General features: G+C 39.4%; 2 protein-coding genes across 2 annotated transcripts in view; one reads left to right on the plus strand and one right to left on the minus strand.

Moving 5' to 3' along the window:
- The window catches only part of EVC2 (EvC ciliary complex subunit 2), a gene marked incomplete at both ends in the record, with an annotated part of 68094 nt that extends 45944 nt beyond the window's left edge, over positions 1-22150 (minus strand). The window contains 8 exons of the mRNA XM_084286538.1: positions 1081-1215; positions 3538-3600; positions 5083-5192; positions 6425-6611; positions 11772-11822; positions 12338-12498; positions 19090-19144; positions 21959-22150. Coding sequence (XP_084142664.1) covers positions 1081-1215; positions 3538-3600; positions 5083-5192; positions 6425-6611; positions 11772-11822; positions 12338-12498; positions 19090-19144; positions 21959-22150 — 954 coding nt within the window. The remainder of the gene's footprint in view (positions 1-1080; positions 1216-3537; positions 3601-5082; positions 5193-6424; positions 6612-11771; positions 11823-12337; positions 12499-19089; positions 19145-21958) is intronic.
- Positions 22151-22245: 95 nt separating this feature from the next.
- EVC (EvC ciliary complex subunit 1) overlaps positions 22246-25990 on the plus strand; it is a gene marked incomplete at its 5' end in the record, with an annotated part of 55334 nt that continues 51589 nt past the window's right edge. Inside the window, one exon of the mRNA XM_084286655.1 lies at positions 22246-22416. Coding sequence (XP_084142781.1) covers positions 22246-22416 — 171 coding nt within the window. The remainder of the gene's footprint in view (positions 22417-25990) is intronic.

The raw sequence follows: 25990 nt of genomic DNA on the forward strand, positions 1-25990 counted from the left end.
TTTAAACAGACACTTTCATTATAGATTACAAATTAAAGCTTTATGGGCGTTTGAAAAAATCAGACCACTGAAGAAAAAGAAACCAAACTGAAATCCAAAAGTAGAGTGAGAACACAGCTACTACTTAAATTTCTGTCAGTCTTAATTGTCTCAGTTTGACAGCACCAGCCAGCACAGTTTATACTATCCAACAGCCCCAGAGGGAATCTCAAATGATATGTCTCTCACCTGTATCATCACTTCCATCCTAAACCAACATTCTCAGACCATGCCCAAGAGAAATTGCAATAGACAGAGGGACACTGCCTGCTTGACCTGGCAACCCAGTAGGAGATCTACCACCACCTGAGCAGAGGAAGGTTTCAAACCTTTAACACCCCCTTCCTTAGGAGATCGTTCTCATCACTGTAATAGCAACCGAGGTCTCTATCTCCCTCCCACTGAAGTTGTTCCACTTCATATAAATAGCAAAATAATTTTAAAAAGCAAGGACTGGAGCTTGGGCCAATCTGATAGATATTCATCAGACTGTATTTTCTCTCTCTGTATTTATGATCTGGATAAAGAGCACCGTAAATGCTCCATCCCCAAACCCAACTGCTTTGCTTAATCACTCAAGAGACTAAGGTAAATCCAAAGATCTAAGAGACCCAGCTTCAAACCCCTGTTCCTGATAATCAGAAATACAATTTGGACTCATGTATTCTGCATTCGAGGTGAGTGGTCTACCCAGAGTTATTCTGCCTCTCATACCAGGAGCAAAAGGAGAGATAAGGACAAGGAAGAAGATGAAACCAAATGCAAAGCCAATGGGTAGTATCGCTCCCCTGTGAAGCTTAACAACCAGTTATTGACTGCAGTTCTTTTGATCAGGCTATTCTTACATCACTTCTAAATCTGATTGTGCTAAAGATTTGGGGTTGTAGAGATTATAGTACCAGTGAATTCAATCCAGCACTTGGTGCCTTTTATTTAGCTTCAAAAACACTTTAGGCAATCCATATTAGTTTGCATGTTATATCATCAGAGATGATCAATAACAAAATTATATAAAGTACTGTTACAGATAGTATGACTCACCTGGTTTTTACTATGGAAATTCCATTTTAATACTTTGGTTCGGTAAAGAATGAAAAAAACAGCACATGTCAATACAAAGGAAATGAAAAAAGCAATGAAGAATCCTGAAGCATGGATGGCATGGCTGTATGAAATCTGAAATGAAAAGACCATATTATTTAAATTAATTTTCCTATATATACAAAGATCAGACTCAAAGATCACAGCTGTAATGAACGCAGTAAATTACTTTTAAATGGCTTTATAAAACTTCAGGGTTACTCAGCATTAAATTACAATTAGTAATTTTTGTTTATTAATAGTGTCTATTTTCCATAGATTTTGAAGTCTGCATACCCTTATGCCCACCTAGTCCAAATGCCTCTGTAAATTCCAACAACAGATCTCTCATGGATTGAACTGTAGTTGCTGTGACTTTTGGGAAGACTACTTAAGAGCCTGCGTTGCCAATCTCTCCAAAATCTCATTGAAATTAATGGCATTTGACATTGCCCAGAGCCTCTGAAAAATCAGTCTGATGTTGGCTTCCTGAAATTAATGGCCATTTCTTGATTCAATAAAACTCAGTAAACAACACTGGGATAAAGCACTAATAGGAGTTCAGAATAAACAGATAACTGACGATAAAACTCCCTAATTTGTGTGTATCATTGCAGTTTCTCCATGAGACAGAGTCAGAAAAGAATAGCAGAAGCACTGGAACTACTCTTCAACTAATATCTTTGTATGCCTTTCACTTTAGGTCTTAATTTAATCTTTAAATGGAATGGCATTAAAAATTAATTTTTACTTCATGCTCCATGTAGCAAAAGTTAATTTAATGTTTGTTTAGTTCTTTGAGATGTCTGCATAAAAAATATAGCACAGCTACTAGTATAATGTTTCACCACAAAATAATCACTCTGCTGGGGCTAGAAAGTGTAAATAATTAACATGCCGCTTGCAAGCAGGGCTTGGTCATCTCATAAAGCAGAAAGCTGGGAGCATTCCATAGAACAAACAGAATTCGGCACAGGAAGCAACAATCATATGCAGTCTGCAATGTAGAAAGTATTTATTCTAATTTAACAGCAGAATTTGATCCTTTTACTGCCTGCTTATGGAAAAAAGTTCTTGGATAGGGAATTATCTATGCTTTTATAAGACAGTAAAATGAGTTTTGGAGGGACACCCCATTTCCTTGGATACAGCCTAATGGGCTATAATGCCTGAAAGCATCACAGTGGATGCTGCGGTGTGGGGAATCAGAGACCCCATACAAACCATGGCATAGGACCAGTTTGGCACTGCAGGCTGACCTCCAAACCACTGGCACATCAATGAGCCTCAAAATCCATATGCAAAGCTAACTTCTTAAACCATCTTAATAGTGTGAGGTGAAGAGGCATTAAAGGCCTGATTTTCTTTCAAAAGTTGCTGTGCTCCCACTGATTTAAAGGATGCTGAGGGAAACAATTCTGGCAAAAATGAGGTCAACATAATTATTATCACAAATCCCATGCAATGTGGCTAGACAGGAGAAATGCATTTTGCTTTCACTACAGCTTCCTACTCAGCATTGAAACCACTCAGCCAAGGGCAGAGGCATGCAGTATTCACAGCCCCTGAAGCACTGCGGGAAGACATCTGGCACGGGCCAACAGATAAGCTATGCTCGTATTTTTTCGTAACCCACATTTTTCATAACCCATATTTTTTCATTTATCTTGTCATAGGCAACCAAGCACTTTCTTCCAGCAACACCAAAGAGAAAATCCACAGGGTATGAAAAATTTTAAAGAACAGCACAACAAGAAGTGTGCAATTAAACCACATGTAAATTCACAGGACCAGCTTAGCATGGTACTGCCATGGCTGTGTAAGTAGTTCTTCATTTTTCTAGCCCCTAGTCAACATTCAGAATCCGCTTAGTCACAAGCATATTGGTTGTTCACCATTCATCACAATCATGAACCCTTTCAAATAATTTTTAATAAATAAAATTTAAGATTGAGATCATATATAACACTTGACACTATGGACAAATACAATACATCTCACTTGTCTCAGTATGAAACAGTTTCTCGATAGGTGGAGGATAACTCCACACTTTTTGAAAGGCAAATAGCTTTCTTGTGGTAGCTATGCCCAAGAGCACGTGAGCAAATTCCTCATCACAATTCTCTGTGGCTGGACAATGCTTCAGATTAAAAAAAAAAAAAAAAAGGCTACACATATAATGGAACTCTGAAGATTTTCTTTGCTAAATATTGCTGCTTTAGGATAACAAAACCCCACTGTCTTGACTCCTGTTTTCTTCCCCTTATAATTGGAAATGGCAGAACTTGTCTATGATTAATAGCCAGATTAAATTTAAGTACCTAACTACATTCTTAGCCCCCTAGGATTTAGGTTAGATTATCCATGAGTTTAAGTCAGTGAGTTTGAGACGGTGTAACGCCAAGTCATAGCATTTACCTTGGTCTTTTCTTCTTCAGTTATGGTGAATGATGCCATCAACGATACGAGATGTGTTTTATTCTGAGAGAAATATAAAAATATTACAAGCATTAAAAAATGAGCAGAATCCAATTTATAACACTGGCAAACAGCCCAGAGTCTCTACAAAAGCTTCTCCTCAGAAGAAAAGCTATACTTCTCACTAAGTAAAGCTGAATAAAATCTGATAGCTAAATGTAGTGGTAAAAGTGCTCTGTGGGATATACTCCCCTTTTAACCAAGCACGGGCTTATTCAGTGCTCACAGATTTACACTTTTTCTACATTTATAAACTCTGTGTTGACTGAAAGTGTACAGAACATGAGTCAAAGTCACTGCATATGTCTTGCAGGGATCAAAGTTTGCAGCTCAATGTCTATCAATTCTGCTAAACATCCACCTGTATCCTCTCCTCTTATCATTTCTTGGTTTTGAAGTCTTGCTCTCTGTCTCTGTAGTATACCCTCATGCACATTGATCATTTTTTCCTCTAAAACAAGTGAGATACAGCAGCTGGAAATGAAAATATATATGCAAGGTCTAACTACATGCACTTAAGAAAACGATGAGGAAAATATCAAAACATATTTATGAATGAGGAATAAGGCACTTTGGAAGAAACCACTCTTCTTGTGTCATTAGTCCTGCTTTCTACTTAGGTTAACTCCAGCATTGTTAGATCCATGATCAGTTCTCTTGGAGCCTGGTGCAACTGAGTTCTCAAAAAATCACCAAAGATTGAGATTACCCAGCTTCTCTCAAAAATCTCTTCAAGGTCCTCAAAACTCTCATATTTAAACAGTGCTTTTGATTACAATAAATTATTTTTTTTAATAAAAACATGTCAAAACTGCAACCTCTCACAGACTATAGGAAAACACACATAAGGAGGTGGGATACTGTTATTTTAAGGATACACAGATAAACTGGAAAGAAATAAAAAAAAGTAGAAAGAAATGCTTCAGGACAACACACAAACATCCTTTACCTATTTAAGGAGGCCTAATGCTTCCTAACCTTTGAAAAATAATTCACGTATTTAAAAAATTCATGGTAACCAGGGAGCTTAAGGACTTCACTGCAGTACATGCAGGCCTCATCACAGGTCTCATAGCTTAGGCAGACAACCATAGAATCACTTAGGTTGGAAGTCCATCAAACTCCAACCCCCCTGCCATAGGCAGGGTTTCCACCCACTAGATCAGGTTGGCCATCCAGCTCTAGGGATGGGGCGTCCACAGCTTCTCTGGGCAACCTGTTCCAGTGCCTCACTACCCTTACAGTGAAGAATTTCTTCCTAATCTAACATATCCTTTTTCAGTTTAAGATCATTCTCCCTTGTCCTATCATTATCTACCCGAGTAGAGTCCCTCACCACGCTATTTATAAGACCCATTTTGGAACTGAAAGGCCGCAGTGAGGTCTCCCTGGATGAACATCCTCAGCTGTCTCAGAATTTCTTCACAGGAAAGGTGCTCCAGCCCTCTGAACAAGAACTGCTTTCAAGACTTGTACAGGAAATACCTGTGATGAACTCCTGAAAGTTAACTTTGCAGGCAATGTCAAGACCCTGCCATTCCATGTTTCCTTTGCATCAAGAAGTGCAGTGTAGTTGATTGCAAAGTATTCTCCAACTGTTAAAAGAGAGGAAAAAAGTGTGTAGATGAGGTACATTTACCCATACAATATTGGCCTCTTAAGGAATTGTGTCTGCATTTTCTTAAATAAAACAGTAGATACACTGTCTCGAAAATAACCCAGCAGAGTTGCACTTTTTTTTTTTTAACACAAGAAGACTGAAGAGTCTGAAGAAGACTTGAAGAGACCCAGCTGAGCTCAGCTGCAGTTACAGATGTTTGCAAAATATGAAAAGCAAGTCCAATATGAATAAAACATCTGAGGAGCTTTTTAGGCTCCCCTTTAGACTGTGCTTCCTCACCAGCAAAAGTGCTCTCCTAGGAGTCTAGCTGCAGTAAGCTCCTCAGTAGGGGAGGTAGCCAGAGCCTACCAGCATAGTCCAGAGAAGAAGAATATGGATAAATTTACTTTATCCCAGGAAAATTTCTCAAAGTTCTCTGAGGAAGATCTGGGACAGCTCTGGAGCTCTTCCGACACAGCACATCCCCCACACGAAAAATCATAATCCTAAAAAGCAATTTATTATTTTTCTATGGACATCTTCTACCTCTTGCACATGTGCTTAGGAAAGGGAAGATAAAGAAATCAAGAAAGACAAATTTTTATGAATGTGCAAGGATCCAACTGCTATCTAAGAAACACACTAACTCCAAGACTGGGACGGTCTTTTTGGTCTATTACTTGCTTCAATTTTATAATTTGCTCAAGTCTGTAGAAAATGGATACAGAGCAGAGCTGTCTTCTTTCAGATTAATCATTCTGCCTGTTTGCATGTTTTTTTGCAATTCCGGTGTACCCCTACCTCAGCAAGTTAATCCACCGTGATTTTAAAGACACTACTCAGTAAAGTGTTTGCTTACTTTCTACCTTATTTAGCCAACGTCGTTCTTGTTTAGAATGACGTTTCAATTAAAATTGGTTGTGAAGAAGCTTTTTAAAATATCAAAAATGAACAAATACCATCATGAAAGATTCTGTTTCATTTTGACAGCAGTGACTTTTACAGAGCACAAGGGCTCACTTCCATGCCTGGAAGAGGCAGTTCAAAGGTGGGAGCCAAAATGGGAATTAATAGAATTTTAAACTGCAGCACAAAACTGGTTACAGGGTATTTCACCCATATCAACTAGTAATTACTGAGTTTACATCTTCAAAAATAAATATCCTGATTTGAACAGATGCTCTTCCACATGTGTAATCAGAGCTACTTCTCTGCAGAATTTGTTACCTTGCAAGAATCTTTTCCTGTAAATCTGTACACCATCTGTTGTCTTATTACCACTGTTTTTTTGAACATGTAGACCGGTGATATTGTCCAGGAGGATAAGATCGGTGATGTTTCTTGAGAGCAGTGTGTTGGTGTTATTAATCAGAAGTCTAACATAGGCAGTTTGAGGATCATGTTCAACATCCACCTGAAAACAGAAATATTAACAGTGCAAAACAGTTGTATGTGCATCAAGAGCAAAATCTGTAGTCTCGATTGCTAGTAAATAGTTCACTATTTGTGTAAGCCAATTTTCTGAAGGCATTCTGAGAAACCTGCAAACAGCACTACACTCAGTTTGATCTCAGACTCCCAAGGAGATTTTAATTTTTGGTGTGCCTGAATGTTGCTCAGAGACAGAGGGACATAAAACAAAAGTTTTATGCCAGAAGTAAAGTGAAAGCCAGAAGTAAGTGAAAACAAGCATACAAATACTCCTGTGACACACAGAACTGGAACATAACTTCATAACCAGATTCTGGAAAATTCTTAGCTTTTGTATCATGAAGATGTTTCGTTTGCAAGCTGTCCTCATTGCCAGTTCATTCTCTTCATGCATTTTTGTTCTCTGGTTCTCTCTTTTTCCACAGCAACTGCACGCTCCAAAGGGTGCCAGCTGCTTCCATTTGCCCTTCCCACATAAGGGCTGATGGAGCTACTAGCAGACTTGGAGTTCAAGGCTCTGCTTCCAGTTAGAGATGAAATTCATAAATTAATAAGCAATCACTAGCGACATGCAGTCACATGACTTTATCTATTTATTCCATTAGGTATTCATTAACTTTCACTGAATAATTACACCCTCTAAATGAAATTGCCTTGAGCACAGAGTCACTTACTGACCTCTCACCTTTCAAAGTGCCTTCCATTATAAAATTGTATTAAGCCAAAACTGTCTAAAAACTCCATCAGGCCTGTACTATGATGGTCCATAACATAGCCATGATGGCACAGTGGTCTTCTAATAATGGCACCAAATTAACACTTTGTGAAATAACCAAAGTGTGATTCAGGGACAATCTTTCTCTTTTTCCCTCTTTTTTTTTTTTTTTTTTTTTTTTTAAAAAAAAAAAAAAGGCAATGTCTCTTTTCTCTATCTGGATACTAGGAAAAATAGCAATAAAGCAGCCTTCCCCAAAATGACTACTAAAAACATTAACTGTGGGAGATGTCAGAAATCATACAATTTATTGCAGCCACAGATTCAACATATGTAGTTATAATTTTATAGTGCACCTCGACCCATGCATTTCATTTTAATTCAGCATAGAAACAGATGAAAGTTTCAGAATGTTTTATGAACCGAGGAAAAAAAAAAAAAAAGCTTTATTAAAATTATAATTGCTTAGTTTGCATTTTCTGACATAAATGGCAATAATTGCATTTGAATAAATCTGTTTATGTAAGTAGCTCTTCTCATTATACTACACTAAATTTTCCAAACTCATTACGTAAAGTTCAAACTCAATTGTATTAAATAAATCTTATGGGGGGAAAAAAACAACTACCTATTATACCAGATTCTGCAAATAAATGCCAGCAGGTATAAAAGTAGGCCTGATCATATTTGTAAAGAAAGCTTTGCCAATTTCATACTTTCATGTGTCTTGAGCTAGACACAACATTTCTGGGACCTAAAAACACCAGATGTTAGAAGTGTGATATACTTGGGGCAGATTTTCTGTCTCCTGGTTTTCTGAACTGGTGTGATGCAGTCAGCAGACCTTTCAGCCTTTCCTATGCAGTCACAAAGCTGGAAACTTGCTTTAAAAACAACAAAACGAAACAGGAAAAAAGCTTAAAAGTCACAAAAAGAAAATCCAAAGCCACAAAGCAGAGACCCTGACCCAATCACTGAATCAAGAAAGCACACATTGAAAGACCACAGGTTCAAACTGCACAAGTTGTTAATACAATATTATGTTCCACAATAAGTGTGGATAGGCTTGTGCACACAACCAATTATGCACTACCAAGAGAAGGAGCTGGGAATAGGTGGGAAAACAGAAAGTCTTTCCCTTCCTTTACTTTCCCATACCTTTCTTTTGCTCTTCTGTGAGATGAAGGCAAAAATTAGGATTTCATTATTTTTTCCCATGCTTTTAACCAGACAAAAATATATTCCTTTACATTTGGAGAGAGGAGATGTAAACAGTAATTTAGCTAAATTCTTACAATAGAATAGGCAGAAAAAGTAGGATGTGTATATTCATAGGTAGGTGAGGGAATGTGGCAGCACTACTCCTCTCCTTCCTTTAGTTAACAGGTTTAATGCACACTCCCACATACAGTTCATTATCGTTCTCCAACTAAATTTGCATTTTCTCTTCATTTCATTTAATAAAATTCTTAATTCAGTGACTAAACAAAGCAACCCTTCTGAGGAATCAAAAATCTATCACCAATCTACTGCAATTTTCCTCAGGCAGCCAAAAGGTCGTGTTTTTTTGCATTTGTCAATACCTTCAAATACAGGTTTTACTTTAGAATCACAGAATACCCCGAGTTGGAAGGGACCCATAAGGGTCATCAAGTCCAATTCCTGGCATCACACAGGTCTACCCAAAAGTTTAGACCATGTGACTAAGTGCACAGTTCGATCACTTCTTAAATTCAGACAGGCTTGGTGCAGTGACTATGTCCCTGGGGAGCCTGTACCACTGTACAACCACCCTCTCGGTGAAGAACCTCTTCCTGATGTCCAGCCTAAACTTCCCTGCCTCAGCTTAACACTGTTCCCCCAGGTCCTATCACTGGTGATTACGCAGAATAGGTCTCCTGCCTCTCCACTTCCCCTCGCGAGGAAGGTGTAGACTGTGATGAGGTCTCCCCTCAGCCTCCTCTTCTCCAGGCTGAACAGGCCAAGTGATGTCAGCCGCTCCTCGTATATCTTCCCCTCTAGGCCCTTCAACATCTTCATCGCCCTCCTCTGGACACTCTCCAGCAGTTTCACATCCTTTTTATACTGCAGTGCCCAGAACTGCACACAGTACTCAAGGTGAGGCCACACCAGCTTTCATTATTTCTGACTGGCAGTGAATTTTAAGCTAGTAGTAGTGGATAGTAGCGGATGAAATAGCAGATGAGAATGAAGCAGCAGGTAAGCTGGTGGGTTTGACCACTCCTAGAAAGAACCTCCTCCATACGCCACTGCCATTTGGATCAGTGGCCACTGGGTATCTCATTTGAGTTGCTATTCTAAGTAGCAACAAGATATTTTTTCTTGAATTTGGAGCAGATGATTATGCTGCCAAACATCTACAGGAAGAAAACACAATGGCAGCCACTGACAATAGGGATAAGTGCTTATTTCAGTTTCCCTCTGCCCCTGCAACAGATGTCACTTCAGGTACATGGGTGAGTGGACTGAAAGAACCACAGCAAGAACAAGAACATGTTGGGAGGAATTGCCTTAGGAGTGAAAGGAACAGAGGATCTCCAAGAATTTTGAACAAATGCAAGAATGCAAGAAATGCAAGAATCCTTAGAAAACAGAAATGAGAGAGGTAAAAGTTTTAAAAGCCAAATAGACAAATTTAAAGATTGATTTCAGCTCTGCTAAAGATTACTATCGTTATGAAGTACTACCTCAGAAGCGTTCATGCCACGCTGTGGAATGAAGTCCTACAGGAACTTCTTTCTTGTGAAAGAAAGAAGGACTGGGCCCTCAAAGCATGGGTAAATTTTAAACACCCTAGTTTTGATCATGGTATTTCCATGATTAAATGTTGGAAAAACACTGCCTTCAAGAAGTAAACATATGTCATCTCCATGCTCTGAGGAGTCACTTACAGGTGGTGGGTATGAAATGTGCTAAATTCACTTTTTTTTTTTTTTTTTTTTTTTAATTTAAAACAGCTAAAGACAACCATATGGCCGGTCTGCCTCTTAGCAGGAAAGCATCTGTTCAAATGAATTAAGATTGAAGAGGATGACAAGGTAAGCAAAGGGAAATAAAACATGAAATGAATTTCAACATGGAAGACAATTCACATACAGTTGTACTGTTTTCAGTAATTTACAACAGGTAGCATGGCACAATTATTTTCTGGTAATCCTGGTATCTACAACAGACTATCTTTCATCTTGTACAGCAGGATTTCACAATTTTTCATGAGTCTGTATGAGGATGCACTATGAATGGCAGAAAAAACAATATGTATTTGTCTCAAACTCAAAGCTAAGAAGCTTTGATACAAAAATTGAGAATCCCCAGTGCAAAACCCAGAAGATTCTGTCACTGCTTCTTATGCTTGAAATGCTCACTATTTGGCCTCATTAATTATGATATGCAGTTACTTCAATAATGACATTATACATAATTAGTGCCATGAGATGTGATGCATATTCATTCTCTGTGTAAATGATCCGGTGCAGGTCATAATATCACCTCTTCTGTACTGGGTACTAAATTCTCTGTCATCATATGAAACATTTCAATGGCTGAATTCAGATTTGCCTTAAAGTTGGATGCACTTTCTCTCTCCAAGGGAAAGCACGGTGAACTGTCTCTAATGATAAAAATTCTGATTTGATTCATCTAGCACGGGGAAAAAAAAAAGGGGGGGGTGAGGGGCAAAGGAAAAATAAGTAGATCTATTAATCTATGCCATCTAAAGACGTAAAATTGAAAGTTTAAAAATTCTTTATAGCAGAGAGGTCTTTGCTCCTTGTATGCATTTTATGCAAGCCAAACGAAAATTTTTATCTATTAAATACCATGCTAAATACTGTGCTTTTATCTATTAAATACTGTAGCTGAGTCCCACTAAGTATGCTGATGGTGACACATGGTTTCTTCCACGGCTTTGTTATAGGATGTCCCCAGACGCTTCACAGGGTTCTGTTCCCCATGAAAGCATGTCCACACTTGACACAGGTAGGGCACACATGGAAGACAGACGAACACCTAAAAAGGCCCATCACATTCTCTACAGAAGTTTCTCTCTATCATTATCCAGCCTTGTGACTGATACACAGAACTCGCTAACATTTGCGGGCTTATACTTTTTATAGATTCATACCGAGGTATTTAACACTGGTCAAAAACCCAAATCCCCTATAGTCTGAGAAAAGATTTCACTGACTTAATTCAGTTTTGAATAAACAATGCAAAATTATTCCTCTTGCAGAGGTGCAATCATCTCAACATAAAAATGGAAATACTCCCAAATACACAGTACGGGTACTATTCTGTTTCCAGTTTTAAAGGACACTTTCTGAGTACAAATTTCCTATCAAATTAACAAGAGAAATGAAAAAAAATAAAAACAAAATAACAAAAACAACAAAACACCAAAAAACTTACCACAGCACATTTCTGAAGGGTTATTCCAAATCCAGAGGACGCATCTTCAGGCTGCAGAGGAAGAGGAAAAGTCTACACAGTGCAGGAAACTATCGTAACTCACAAAATGAAGCACAAGTAGTATGTAAATAAGAAAATGAGAAAAATAATTAAGAGGTATTAATCAACTTCAAATTTAAGAGCTTTGTTATCCCAGCAATTATTCTTTTTGTTAGTCCAAATCCGTTTGAACTACTTATTCCCACCTGTAATTACTAGTATCTTAATTGGCACATGCATCTTTTGGCTATCAGACTTCCCTAAGTTCATTAGACTATATGGATACAATTCATTATTATGTGTCTATCAGAGTTTACACAGCAATTACATAGCTGTATCTGTCACAATAATTATTTGGAAGTCTCACAACCAATTGGTATTGTTGAAGCCATCTAAAGTGAACACAATCACCTGAGACAGAATTAGAAACATACTAATTAGGTAGTAAATTCCAAGCAACATTCAGTTTTGACATAATTGCAATGATGTTTATAAATACTGTAAGTAGCAAACTATGATTTACTGACCAGCTGATGGTTAACAGAAGACTCTCGTTTAAACAAAATCTTCTTTGTCCATGAAGGTATCAAAGCAAATACCGAATGGCTCCACTGATTGTCTGAGGCTGCAGAAGTCAAGAGCAGGTCATTGACTTCACTTGCTTGAATTACCAGAGGTAATTGCAGTGCTGAAAACCAAGGCAAGACTCTGTGTTAGAGCTAAAGGTGGCTTCGGCACAGCAGCTTCTTGGTATGTGTCACCCCTGAAGATTCCAGCCAGAGATGATGGGGCTTGTGGTACTCAGCATGCACACCATGACCAGCACACTCTCCCAAAAAGCATTTCAATTTTAAATAGGCAATGGAGACAAGAGGGTAGATATGAAGCAGAAATGGGACTTGCCCCAGAAAATCCAGCAGGAGTTAAAACAAAACTGCGTCCTACCCAGGGAACTCCACAGAAGATTTCTTGCCACTTAAACGTAAATCATCTAATCCATGAGTTAAAAGGTTTCCACATTAAATCAACTGTTAATATTTTCAACACAAAGAATTTTACAGCAAAGCATAAATAATTGAAGCACTCTACAATGTGAGTGGCCTCATTGCTAAGGGTGTTCTGCTTCAAAGATACAGTCTGCCAATTAACCATCAAGTATTTCAGTACATAGAACAAAAATACTTCTCAGTTGACTGAGGGTGTCAATTACTTTTCAGATTAATTGGAGTGCAATGAAATCAAATACTCCACAATTTAGTAATTTGCAATATCAATGCTATCCTATACCCCATCTCTCACATTTTTTAGTGGAGATTAGGCCAGGATATCACATGAAACTACAAGAACACCTTTGGAATTGCAATATGATAATAATTTCCATCTAATGAAGTAAAAGCACCTATGACATTAATAATTGGAGCTTACACTAAAAATCAGTAATTTAATCTAATTGTAAAACAGTACAGCTGCTGAATAGAGAAAAAATGTAGTGAAAATTTATAAAAGGACTGTGGACTTTCTGTGTTTAAAGAAGATACATTTTTGTCATTCTTTGCAAAATAGTTTTAATTTATTACTTATTTTTAAACCGCACATTTTAATCATTAGGATTATATATTCATATGAACAAAAATTCTAATCAAAAAGCAAAGATTTTTGGCAAATGACACTGTTATGTAAGCATTATTTTTTATAAAGCTATTAAATGTTAATGAAATATGAAGAGTTGAACATACTGACAATCTCAGAAAAATGAGAAGCTTCATGTTTTTGGAAAGGCACTGTTCTGTTGGAAGAACAATACAGAGAAATACTGTCAGTTGTAAATATAAAAGACATGCACAGAGCATTCAGAACTAGATGTTTAGAAGAAGGTCCTATAAAGTGCCTCGAGGCATTGATGCACTGAAAAGGTTTATGTTAACATAATGAATGAGATGTGTTCCTGCTGCTTACAGAACCCAGATGGACATGTACATCTCAGGGACCTTCACTGTCTTCCCAAGGAGGAATAGCATGCTTTTAATTTGGGAGAGTGCGGTTTATACTGGATAAAAATGTGGTTATACCCACCAGGAAAAGCTACTCGTTTACATTTTACAATTAGCTTTAATTCACTTCCCTGAATTTCACTTACATACTTAAACCATTATTACACAGTGAAACAGACTCAGACTAATTTAAGGACCGTAAAACTAATAAGGAAAATTTGGTGAGGAGAACAGTGGTATGTAATTACGATACCAAATGCCTGCATACCTTTTTGGTTGGTATTTTTTAAGGGTAGTCATGCATGCTGCATTTCAGTTTCAATACTAAGCAACAGCCCAAATCACTCAGAACGTCACCAGTGCTGAACTGACGTGCTGGTTACTAGTCTGAGCCCACCTGGACACTGCACTCCCTAGCAGATCAAGTGCAATATTATCCTGCCTAAAATGGCTCCAAACGTATGTTCTGACAACTGAATCATGCTTCTTCTTAGTTTTGTACAGATTCAGTGTTTGGATGTAAGGATTCATTTTGTATTTGCTGTGCCTCTGAGATGTTGATCCAATCGCCACCCTATTCCCATGGAGGTAGGAAATCAGCTCCCCTTTTCATTTTTTTGCCAGACTACCATAGATGAACTTTGCTTTATAATAAACAGAAACTCCAATTGAAGACAAGAAGGAACTTCTTAGAGCTTTGTAGGAGCCAGAAGTGAACATAGAAAAATATATAGGCTTTGCTGAACTCCTGCCTTGAAAATGCTTCTTGCTTAGCAGATCACTTCCTTCTTGTTGATTAACCTCCCTCATAGGAAATAGAGAAGGGGGGGTATTTGTTTCATGAAATATCTTTTGTTCTCATGCCCTATGTAGCAAGAGATCTCTCCATCATTACTCCCAACTGTGCTTTCCATGTGACAGCAAATCCTGATATTCCTACCTGGAAAGTACCAAGTCCATAGTAACCAATTTGATTAACTGATCGTGTTCTTTGCTTCTGAATAAATCTCAGGGTTATTAATTATACAAGATGACCGTTTTCAAGTTGTGCTTTGTCATCACTTACAATCCTGCAATAATGTGGCTAGCTCCCAGAGTAATCCTCCAGGCACGTTACTTGGCTGCTCCATCATTGGTAATTAGAGGTTGGGGATTTTGCAGGTTCTTGACATTATGCTAAGCAGCCTCAGTGGTGATGATGATTGCAAGGATACTTCTGCAAATTCACTTGCACCTTCCCAGCATTTAGGCTTTGCTCAAGAAGATACAATCAGGATGAGGTACGTCCATAGCACAACACATGCCACTGCCTTGCTCCAGTTTTTTTCTCATCCTTTATATTTATTTTTAACAGCACAGGCTGTTTGCTAATACCCTTGTATCCCTTGCCAGTAAAGCAGCACTATTCTAACTCATTATTTTTTGTAGTATCAAATGTTAGTTAAAAAAAAAAAAAATAAATAAATAAACTCTTTTCCTGATCCACAAATATTTATCTGTCACTAGAACACTACACACACCTCAGTCCAGCTGACCTACAAGAACATAACGGCTTTTCCACATAATTCACTGAATACTCGTAACCTCAAGACGACATAATTGCAGTTATCAATTAACCTTGATAGGTCAATTTCAGACTTGTCTCTTTTCAGACAAGGTTTAGATGGATTATAGATAGCTGATCATTGCTTGAAAAGTCAGACACTGCACATCTGAGAAAGGATGTTACAGGCATAACACATTCTGTGGTTTTCAAGTTTATCCCAGATTTCTGTTCTGAAAATGTTCTTGTAACAAGTAATCTACTTGTCTGAGGTCTGATTTGTCTGAGGTTGGAAAATACAAAATACTAATGCTTGACTCCTGAGGCCTTTCACTAACAAGCATTGAGCTTTCTTTTTGATACCCTGCTGTTCAGAAACGAGAGCACAGCACTGTCAGTGCCTCTTCAGAGGTGCATCCCAATCCTTACACTGGCTCTGCAATCTCTTTACTCTTTTCACTCTCTTTTCTTATAGTTTCAACCTTTGCCACTTTTCCGGCTGTTTTCAAAAAAAAAAAAAAAAAAAAAAAAGGGTATCATTTGAGCTGCACAGTCTTCACTTCCATTAGTTCCTAGATGGAAGCTATTCCCATTCCTTTTCGAAACAGGAACTTTGCTAAGCAGAGGAACAGTTTCAGCTGCACTGCCCAAATCTCAGCCCAGATTGCCAGACTGCTGCTGGGAGCACCCCAGGCACAGCACCTCAGGCCAAAACATTTCCTGGTGAGCAAAGCAGCAAGGCATGAGGCTTCATCAGGGGCTTTTCTGTAAACATCCCCAAAGATGTCAAATCAAACAGTTCATCAAAGAAAAGCAATAATTTCACTTTTTTTGAGATGTGAGAAAATATAACTGTCTCCAAGATGAAATTTTCTTTGTTTTCCTTAATGACATAAATTAAACATTCCACACATTTGCAGTCTACGATCAAGTTGTTAAATATTTTATCTTCCTTTCATCAGCATGTTATTAAAATATTTTCTCATTATTTAATCCTACATAAACCAAACAGAAACAGACATACCACAACCCTGTCTTAAATTGCATATTCCTAGATAATTACCAGCACTGGTATGTTGACTTTGTATTGAATTACCAAAGGAAAATATGAAATTAAATATTAATGTAGCTGAAACAACTGGAAGATTGTCATAATATTTTACCACACCAAGTTTTTCCTATAACATTCACTCAGTCCCACATATACACAGTGCCACAACAATGGAAAATGACAAGTGCACAATTGATCAGCACACTCTCAATGCAAAACCAGATCAGAACAACCATTGAGTGCTGCTTAACTTTCTTTGGTGCTGTCCCCAGGCAGTCATTTTCCAACTCCTTTGCTTTGTGTACCACTGCTTTGTGTGGTGATCTGTTGTTTTGGGCTTCTAGCAGCCACAGTCAGGCCAGACACAACACACTTAGCAAGGAGAAGTCTCCTACCACCACCTCTCATTGCTTTTGCTTGCTGCAAATTACCAAGAGGATCCAATGTAGTACAAAATGCACCTACAGAGTGAAGCCTGTGGTAATGGTAGGTCTGTGTTCATATTGGCTGGAGATGGAAGAATAGGTATGCAAGGAAAGGAACTGTCCTCTGTGATCAGTCCCTTGCTAAAATGTTAGTTTTGAGTAATGACAAGGACCTTCAGTGTTAGGTTCAGCCTTACATACAGGACTAAAAAGGCTGCATCCTCAACATGTTAGTGGTGCTGATTAATACCTGTAGACCACTATTAAAAGGGTAGGTATAACATGCAAGAACTATAGTGCCTTATTTGTTCTTGATAGCAGTTAAGATTATTATTAGGCGCAGCAATTAAGTAGGATGATACAAAATTAAATGGTCTTGTAATAGGTTTCCAGCAAAGACTCCAGTAGGTTCTTAACCCATAGTAGGTCCTTAACCTTTACAGTATCTCCTAACCTGTTAATATACAATAGAAAAGTGAAGACTGCGACAAGTTTGTGAAATGTCAAGTCAACTATTAAAAATTAATTGACTCTAGGAGGAAAAAAGCAATTTAACAAAACATGCTAATATGCAACCTGCTCTCACAGGTTGCATATTTCAAGTCCAAAATTTGCAGTCTGATTTGCTTTTCCCCAGAATTTATCAGTAAAGCTTTGAATTATCTTGCTTCATTTCAGGGTGGAAGAAGAGTTGAATATACTTGTTTACTATGGCTTTGTTGTTGTTGTTCTGAATTATGCCTTGTCCTGAAAACCAACCAGGATACAAGATCCAATTTAAAGTCCATTCAATTACACGCAACAATGAACAAGCAAAGGTAGTAATTTACTGTATTCCAGTTTTGAATGCAGCTATTAGCTTTCCTTGTTACAAAGTCAAAGAAACTATGGGCATAAACGACACAAAAAAAATTCTACTTTTCATGCCTTGTTTTGATAAGTCAGGCCAGACTAGAACATAATTCTAAAAGTCCACTATATTCCCCAATCATAGGGCTATTCTGGAACTGCTTTTTTTTCATTTTATCCAAAAACAACTTGAAAAAACTTCCAGCAGAAACTATAAGATTGGTGTGCTGTTACAAACAATCTCAATTCAATACACTGCCATTTTCAATGACAAATGTTTTATGCAGTTTTTCTTTCACTGAGAACTTCTTCAGTAGGAATAAACATTCAAGTATCTTGATTAAGCAAGCCACTAGGAACTTGCTTACAAGAGTGGGACAATTCTCCATCATAAAACCAGCATACAATTCAGTATTTGTAGCAGCTCTTCATTTAACATGAATATTTACCTACTAACAAAATGGAAAAATAATTAATCACTAACACAAAAATATACTCTCAAAATCCTTCAATTGTGCCACTTTGTCTAACACCATTAGGTTCTTCTGAAGTATAAAACCACATGCATTTCCTTTCTCCGTGGATAGTACCTTATTAATTTGCAACCCATCAGAAAGGAAGATGTGAGCAGCAAACATTATGTTGTATAAATACAGGAGAAAAAGAAACAACAAGGAAGCTAAGCAAATCTGAATTATTTGCTTTCATATTTAAATTAATAAACTCATTTCTGAATTAGCCATGGCATAGGGCAAAGAAATTAGAGGCATCTCACTGGATGACTGCTTCAGAGCGTGTAATTTCTTGGCAAATGCATGTTATGGAATCATCTCCTGGGGAACGGCATCCTGTGCCATGGGGGAAGGGTCTATTACAGATATTACACTGCCCCTCTTAATATGCTATATGAGAATGTCATAACCTTTCAGTGTACTCATCTCTACCACACTTCAATGAAGTAGAACGCTGTTTATTATCTCCATGTAAAGAACATGAAGACCAGAGTCTCCGAGAAACTATGTGATTTCTTCAAATGTAGACAAAGTCTGGCAGTCAGCCCTCTGATGCAGATCTTCTAAGACGTGACTCCTCTAAGTATAGGGCCACCCTTTTTCAATCAGATTAGGCAAAAACTGCTGAAGATGTGCTGTGTATTTGAGATCAGTAACTACTACACTTGATACCCACTGTAAACAGTATTTGAACTTATTATTTGAACTTGAACACTGGAACAAGATCTCAGGTACTAATTTTGATGGGATGCCTCCAGAACCAGACTGCTTCTTCTCCCTTTCCTTCCTCCAAACTCAGAGTGGAGGTAAAACCTGGGATTGGCTTCAGTCCCCTGCCCACCTGCACACCCATTGCCCTGTAGAGATGAGCCCCACAGGCTGAAAAGAGAGAGAAAACAATTGCATACCTGCCATTCCCAGGCATTCAGTCTCATTTTGTAGCCACAGATCATCTATAATAACCTAGAGTTAACAGAGAAGAGAGCAATTATAAAAACAAAAAAATAAAAAAAAAATCATAAATATTGCCTAATTAATTTTTTAAGCTGAATTTATGCTTTACAATTAGACAGAATCCTGTTCCACAAAGCCATGAGTTTCCCCAAATTAACTACTAGAAGAAATACAACACTGGTCTAGAGGCAGTTTGTCAAGCAGTATGAGGCACTGCTGCCTCCTAGCATGGGTACGCACACTTGGGGCTCAGACTGTATTTACACTCGATATTACCAGGCTGAGACTTTGCACAACAGTGGAGCAGACGTGTTTGCTATGAAGTATTAGTTTATTCTTATAAAATAATTCTTCTTGTCGTTTCCAAATGCAGAACTGAGGACCCAGGAAAATCTCATCACTAGGAGTCAGCAGGAATTTGTCCATATTGGATGAGTAAGTCTACACAGATCCATTCAAAGAGCCCACAGGCTAAAAACTGTAGCTTATGAGACTCCTGGCTGTGCCCAAACCATGAAGATTGTTACAGAAATCACAGCTCTAAAACTTCAGTAAAAGAAACTGGTGCCTTTAATGATTTTAATGCCCAGTGTTTTGATCAGGATGTAGTAGTCATGCAAGCAAGTTCTCATTTAATAAAAATGTTTCCCTGTGGGAGAAAAGACACAGTTACGAATACCAGCTGATTAACAGCTATCTTCTACATCCGCTGAGTGTGTGTGAGTAATGTTAGTTCTGACTCATGTCAACACTACTGTTATAGTAGAGCGAGTTATGGGCAATTTTATTCTTCACCTGCTTGAGGAATTCATCATTTTGATTATTGCTAGAGCTGTAACTTTAGTTAACCTTGTGTAGAAGCAGTTCTCACTTCAGATAGGACACTTTCCATCAACATAACAGAAAATGCAAGACATTTCATAAATTTGGATGCACCAGGATCCCTGGGTTTTAAGTAGAAAACATGTGCTGATAGCTAGCTGGGAGGCAGCCCTTGTGGAGGAGTAAGAAAGGACAGAACTCTGAGAAGCCCTGGGATGCAGCTCAGGGAGGCACAGGGCACTGAGCTCTTCACTGGGTGCTATTTGCATCTCTCATATATCCAGTTGTACCATTCTTCCTGTGTAACAAAGTTACTGCATACAAACTAAATTATGCCAGCGATCTTTAGTTCCATTACTAATTTCCTCTCATTAGTTAAATGATCAATATGAATCTGAGTTTTGACTAGCCAGTCATCCCAAGATCACAAAAAACAGAAAACTCCATTAGAAAACTTAAAATTGTCTGGTGACGATATATATATATATATGTATATACTGACATATTTGTCATATATACATATGGATATACAGCAATAGAAATCTCATTAGAAGGGATAGATATTTCTAGAGCACTCTTAGAGATAATGTGTGCCAGTACACTAAATGGGTGGATTTACACTAGTGTAAAACACTAATGAAAACACAGTAGGACAGCCTATTATGTTAAGTATTAACATAAATTTTGTTCATGAACATAAATACTAAATATGACTCTTCTGCATTACATGACATGGGCATTAAATGCCAACAGTCTCTTCGTAAATAAGCCTGTAGCAGAAATAGACAAATACTGATTCAAGCATGTATAAAGATGAGTACAAAATGTGGCTTGCTGGCTAATCCTGCTTCCTATGAAATTTATGTACAAATGACTCAGGATTTCCAGAGACACCAGGCAGTCATTCATCTGCGGTTTTACAACAGCTCACACACAAAAAAAACCAACACTATGGTGTTTGTATAGCCATTTGCATCAACTATGAATGACACTACAGCACTCCTCACTTTTTCTTCTGCCTTATCTGGCATTCTGTCCTCACTACTCTGTGCTGAATATTTGACATATTTCTTCCAGTCTATTGTAGAGTGCATCCATAATACCAGTGCCAACCCTACAGGCCAGCAGTGACATTAAGCATCAAAAGTAATTAATTTAATGCAGTAAAATTGCCAGCACACATCTTCCCAAGTTTTACATTGCTTTATTTTTCTGGCAGAAAAGTAAGGTTTTGGGGAAAAAAAAAAAAAAAAAAAAAAAAAAAAAACAACAACAACAAAAAAAACCACTACTATTTCCTGCTGATCAGTGTTTTTTGTAATCAAAGCACAAAGTAAGGGAGTTTGTAACTCCCTGCATCCCCCACCACATGTTCTCTGGTACTCTTCACATGGTCAAAAGAAAACTGTGCTGGCACAGACTGCTAGATAGATAACTAGAGAGAGAAATAAAAATAAGAGCAGTATCTTAAACCACTGATGGCATCCCTAATACCAGGCTGACACCAGTGAGCCAGAGTGCTGTTATTTGGTAACAAAATCAAATGTATCCACTCAGGAAGAAGAAAGAAACAGTGTCAGCATGTAGGGTTTTGCAGTGGCCCCATCATGCTCATTCATGGGAAGCTTTCCCATCGTCAACGCCACCACACGGTCCGTGGTGCCTGCAGGGCCACAGAAGGGTACCTGGCATGGCTTTGGCTGCAGAGGATGCCTCCTGGAGCACCCCACGTTGGACCTGGGAGCCTTCCGAGGGAAATTAGCTCCCTTTGCCTCAGGAGGGCAAGGCTTAGCCACGACTTCTCGCACCACAGGGCCCTCCTGGGGCGAAAGAGATGGGACCAGCCTGCGACGACGGCTGCACCCCGGGCTGCCAAACCACCTGGGGCCACCACGCCGGGGCACCCCTCAGCACCCAGGGCCCCGGAGCCCTCCGCCGAGGCTCCTTCCCCCGCCGCAGCCCCCTGAGGAGGGGCTCCGTCCCGCGGAGCCCCCGCCTTACCCCAGCCGCCGTCCTCCCGCAGGGCTCCCGGGGCGGGCCGGCCGGGGGGCGCCGGGCGGCCGCTCCGAGGGGCCGAGCGGGGAGCAGCGCCATGAGGAGGGCGGCCAGCAGCCGCCGAGCGCCCCGCGAGGGCACAGAGGCTCCGCGGAGCCCCCCTCGCCGCTGCCCCCAGCCAGGCCGGGCCGCAGCCATCCGCCATCGGTCTCCTCCCACGATAGGCGGGGGGAACGGGCGGGGGGAGCTCCCTTTTCTCTCCCTCCCCTCCGGCCGAGCCGAGCCGGAGCTCGATGGCGGGGGTCGGGGCGTGCTTGCGGGCGGTGGGGCTGCAGTTCTGGGCCGGCTCGCTGCGGGTGCTGCCCGCCCTGCTGGCCCCCGCCGTGCTGCTGGGGCTGCTGCTGGGCGCCGCCGCCGCCGCCCTGCTCTGCCGCTGCGCCATGGGGCCGCGCCGGCGGAGAGAGGTACGGGGAGGCCGGGCGGGGAAAGGGGGCACCCGAGGGGCTCGGGAGCAACAGGGGGAAGGACTTCAAGAGACTTTGGGAAGGGCCCCGCAGTGCTGCTGGCCCGGCCCGACGAGGGAAGCATCGCTGGGCCCCGGTCCGGCGTCGGATTGGCGTCGGATTAACTCCGGATCGGCTGTGGGCGGGTGGGGTAACTCGCGACACCCCTCTTTAAAGTGGTTTTACTGCTTACTCTATTAAAAACGTCCCCAAAGTAAACGGGTTGACTCAAAACAAAACACAACAACACTGCTTTTGGTATGTAAACGGGTTGACTCAAAAAAAAAAAAAAAAAAAAAAAACAAGAAACACCAACACCCTGCTTTTGGCATATGTATGTGTTCTGAATAGTGCCCTCCTGGCCTTTATCCCTGAAAGTACCTTCAGCTGACCCACTAGTTGTCTCTCACAGCCATCACTTCGTGTAGAAGGCTGTGCAGCTTTTTGGGGACAGTGGAAGATGAACCCCATCTGCAGAAACTTCCTGAGATACTTGAAAATGAACACTTGTTTGTTTCCATTCTGCAGCAGGAGGAACAACTCGATTTCCAGAGCAGGAAAATGAACAGCACAAGCAGAGAGGATGAATACTCACCCACAGCAATGTTTTCACTGTGGTTACACTCGTAGATATGAGACGCACAGGAGGCAGAATATATTTGACATTCTGCTCGATGCAAAAGTATCAGGGTTTTCTAAAGCATGTGATTTTGTTAATGACATACCTGGCTCACTGTTTTAAGGACAAGGGTGTAAGGCTCATACCTCATCATTACACAAAGCATTTGTTTTGACCACAAAATAACAGAGGTAGCCCATACCTGCAGAATCACTACCTGGCAGGTACATTTTCTGAGAATTGTTACCAACTTCCGCTGCCTTTGTGGATCACACTTGGTCTCAGGTCATGTTGGGTTACTTGGGTGCAGCAGTGGTTGGCACAGCTGGGAAATTCAGAGCCCTGCAAAGCATTGTCAGTGTTCAGCGGGGTGTCTGGTTCAGCTTGATTTTTAACTGAACCTTTTTTCAGCTATAACTGGTCTTCTGCACGTGTATGGCTGCTAGGGTTGATGATCACTGAGTATGACAGAAGAGAAAAATTCTCTTGCTCCCAACTGCTTTTAAGTGGGAAGTTTGAAACTCTGTTTGAAGCCATGCTTTAGCCTAATAACGGATTCACTTCAAATGCTGGATCAATGCATCCTATGCGAGTGCAAGCCTCTCTGATTCAATTGCTCATTTTCCCTGCCTTAATAGATGGTATCTTTATTGTACTGTCACTACTAACTCAAATATAGCAAAGTACAATTTTATCCTTTATGTCACTTATGTCAATAGGGAATAGAGGCTGTCAGTTCTCTCTGGCCCAGATCTTTAGATGCGTTTAGGTGCTTAAATGCCATTAAAATCAATGCTGCTGCTGTAAAAGAGTTGTTTATTTCAAAAGAAAAATAAACTGCCTGCTGCTACATACAGAACACATTGCAGGGTGGTCAGATTGTATCCTAGGGGACTAATTTCCCAAATGCAAACAGGGTGACATTAAGCTGTACCCATTCCTTTCACATACTGTCTGGCCCGCCTATTCTGTGGAGCAGCCTACTGCATCTGTAACAGTTCCGAACTATTATTCTTACTGTATCATAGTTACTATAAAGTTGCTACTATAGTATGGTAGTATTCTGACTAGTTACTATATAGTTACTATAATATAGTAACATGCTTACTATATCATAAATACTATGTTGTTATAAGTATAATATAGTAGTTACTCTATTATAGCCTTCTGTATCCAGAATAAAAGCAGGGATATTTTACCTGTTTTACCGTGTTGCTTCCCAAGCATCTGATTTATACGTGCAGTGGGACCAGGGCAAGTACTTGGAGTATAGAGCATCTGTAGGCACTGCAATAAGCCACCAGCATTTGTCACTCAGCCCCAGTTAATTACTTCTATATATTCAGCCTGAATCTGTGGGACTTGAATGCATACAGTTCAGTGCCTTATTGGTGTGAGGATCTGTGCATACTGGGAAAGTTTTAAGAAAGCTTTACCATGGTAACTTCAGACATTACAGTGCACTGTAATGCATTTCTATCAATAAAACTCTCCTGTTAGACTTAATGGCATTGCCTAGAGGCTCTTGTGACCCTTTGGGTTGGAGCTTGTCTCATTATGATATTAGATTAGCTTGAAGAAGTATTACAGTAATTACAGTTAGACTCAGTTTTATTAAACTTCTTAATGATCTAAAAGGGGAGCTTGGTAGCACTTCAGTTTCATTTGTAGGAGGAGTTGCAAAAACAACAAGGACGAAAATGGTGAGGAAAGGCATGAGCTTAGAAATGATAGCAAAAAAAAAAAAAACACAAAACAATCAACCAACCAACCAATCAAACAAAAACACAAAATGTATCCTGGAAAAAATAAAATGCAATACAAAAATGCAAAGATGAGAAAAGCAAATTCTGAATGGCTATGATGTGATGGACAATGGTGAATACAATGTGGCTAATTCTACAGCTGTCAGTCACTCAACCTACATTTTGTGAACTTTGGTTCAGGACAAATAAATGATAAAATTAAGAAAGTAGATTTGTAGCTGTTCTTTTGTCATTAGTTGATTTCTAGAAAACAACGTCTTAAATTCAGCATGTCTTGGAGACTTAACACAAGAACATGACCCGTATTATTGAGCACCTATGTTCCGGAGAGGTGACAGAGGCAAGTCATAAGAAATGAAATCTATTCCAAGGCTAGGCAATTATCTTAGGAAAATGGACTACTTTACATACCAAGTGACTAAACAATTCAAGGAGAATTTTTCTATAAGACAGTTACATGCACAGTGGCTGCAACCATATTATTATACTATGTCAGTAAGCAGTTAGTTGAACAAAAAACAGAGAAGTAAAAGAAAAAAAAAGTCATCAGGGTAGGGTGGCTGCCCTTCTCCACAAGATCTTTTCTTTCACTACAAGATTCCTTGCCGCGTTTGGATGCATTGACTCGTGTTGTCATTTCTTGGTCTATGCTAGTGTACAGGGAAGCATGTGTGCAGTACTCTGTGCCCTCACAGCTTGTGTCTGTACCAGAAGCTGTGTGTGTTTGTTAGGCAAGTAAGGACCAGTGATGTGTGCCACTTTTGGGGAAGGAAAGTTGTAAACATTTTGTATCCTAGTTTAGTTTTTCTTGACAGGAACTTTCCCACACAAAAAACTTCACTTAAGAAGTTTTTCTCGTGGCAGGTGAGCAAAAATATTGAGCATTCTCCTTGTTGCAAACAATTACAGACAATTTTAGTTAACTTGCTTTAAGTAAGGAGTTTGAACCAAGACTGTGAGCTTGATAGGAGTAAGACATTTTGAGAGCAGGTGGATTGATCTGACACATTCACAGCCTTCTACAAATCTGGGTGTTAAAGTTCTACTTCCGGACTGACAAATCAAATTCATAATGTTCAGTAATTTAGAAAAAAAATGATTCTTGAGTATATAAAACTCTTTTTTCATTCATTTTCATTTTGTATTTTTT

This window comes from Netta rufina, assembly GCF_964035555.1.
Source record: "Netta rufina genome assembly, chromosome: 4".
Classification (NCBI taxonomy): domain Eukaryota; kingdom Metazoa; phylum Chordata; class Aves; order Anseriformes; family Anatidae; genus Netta; species Netta rufina.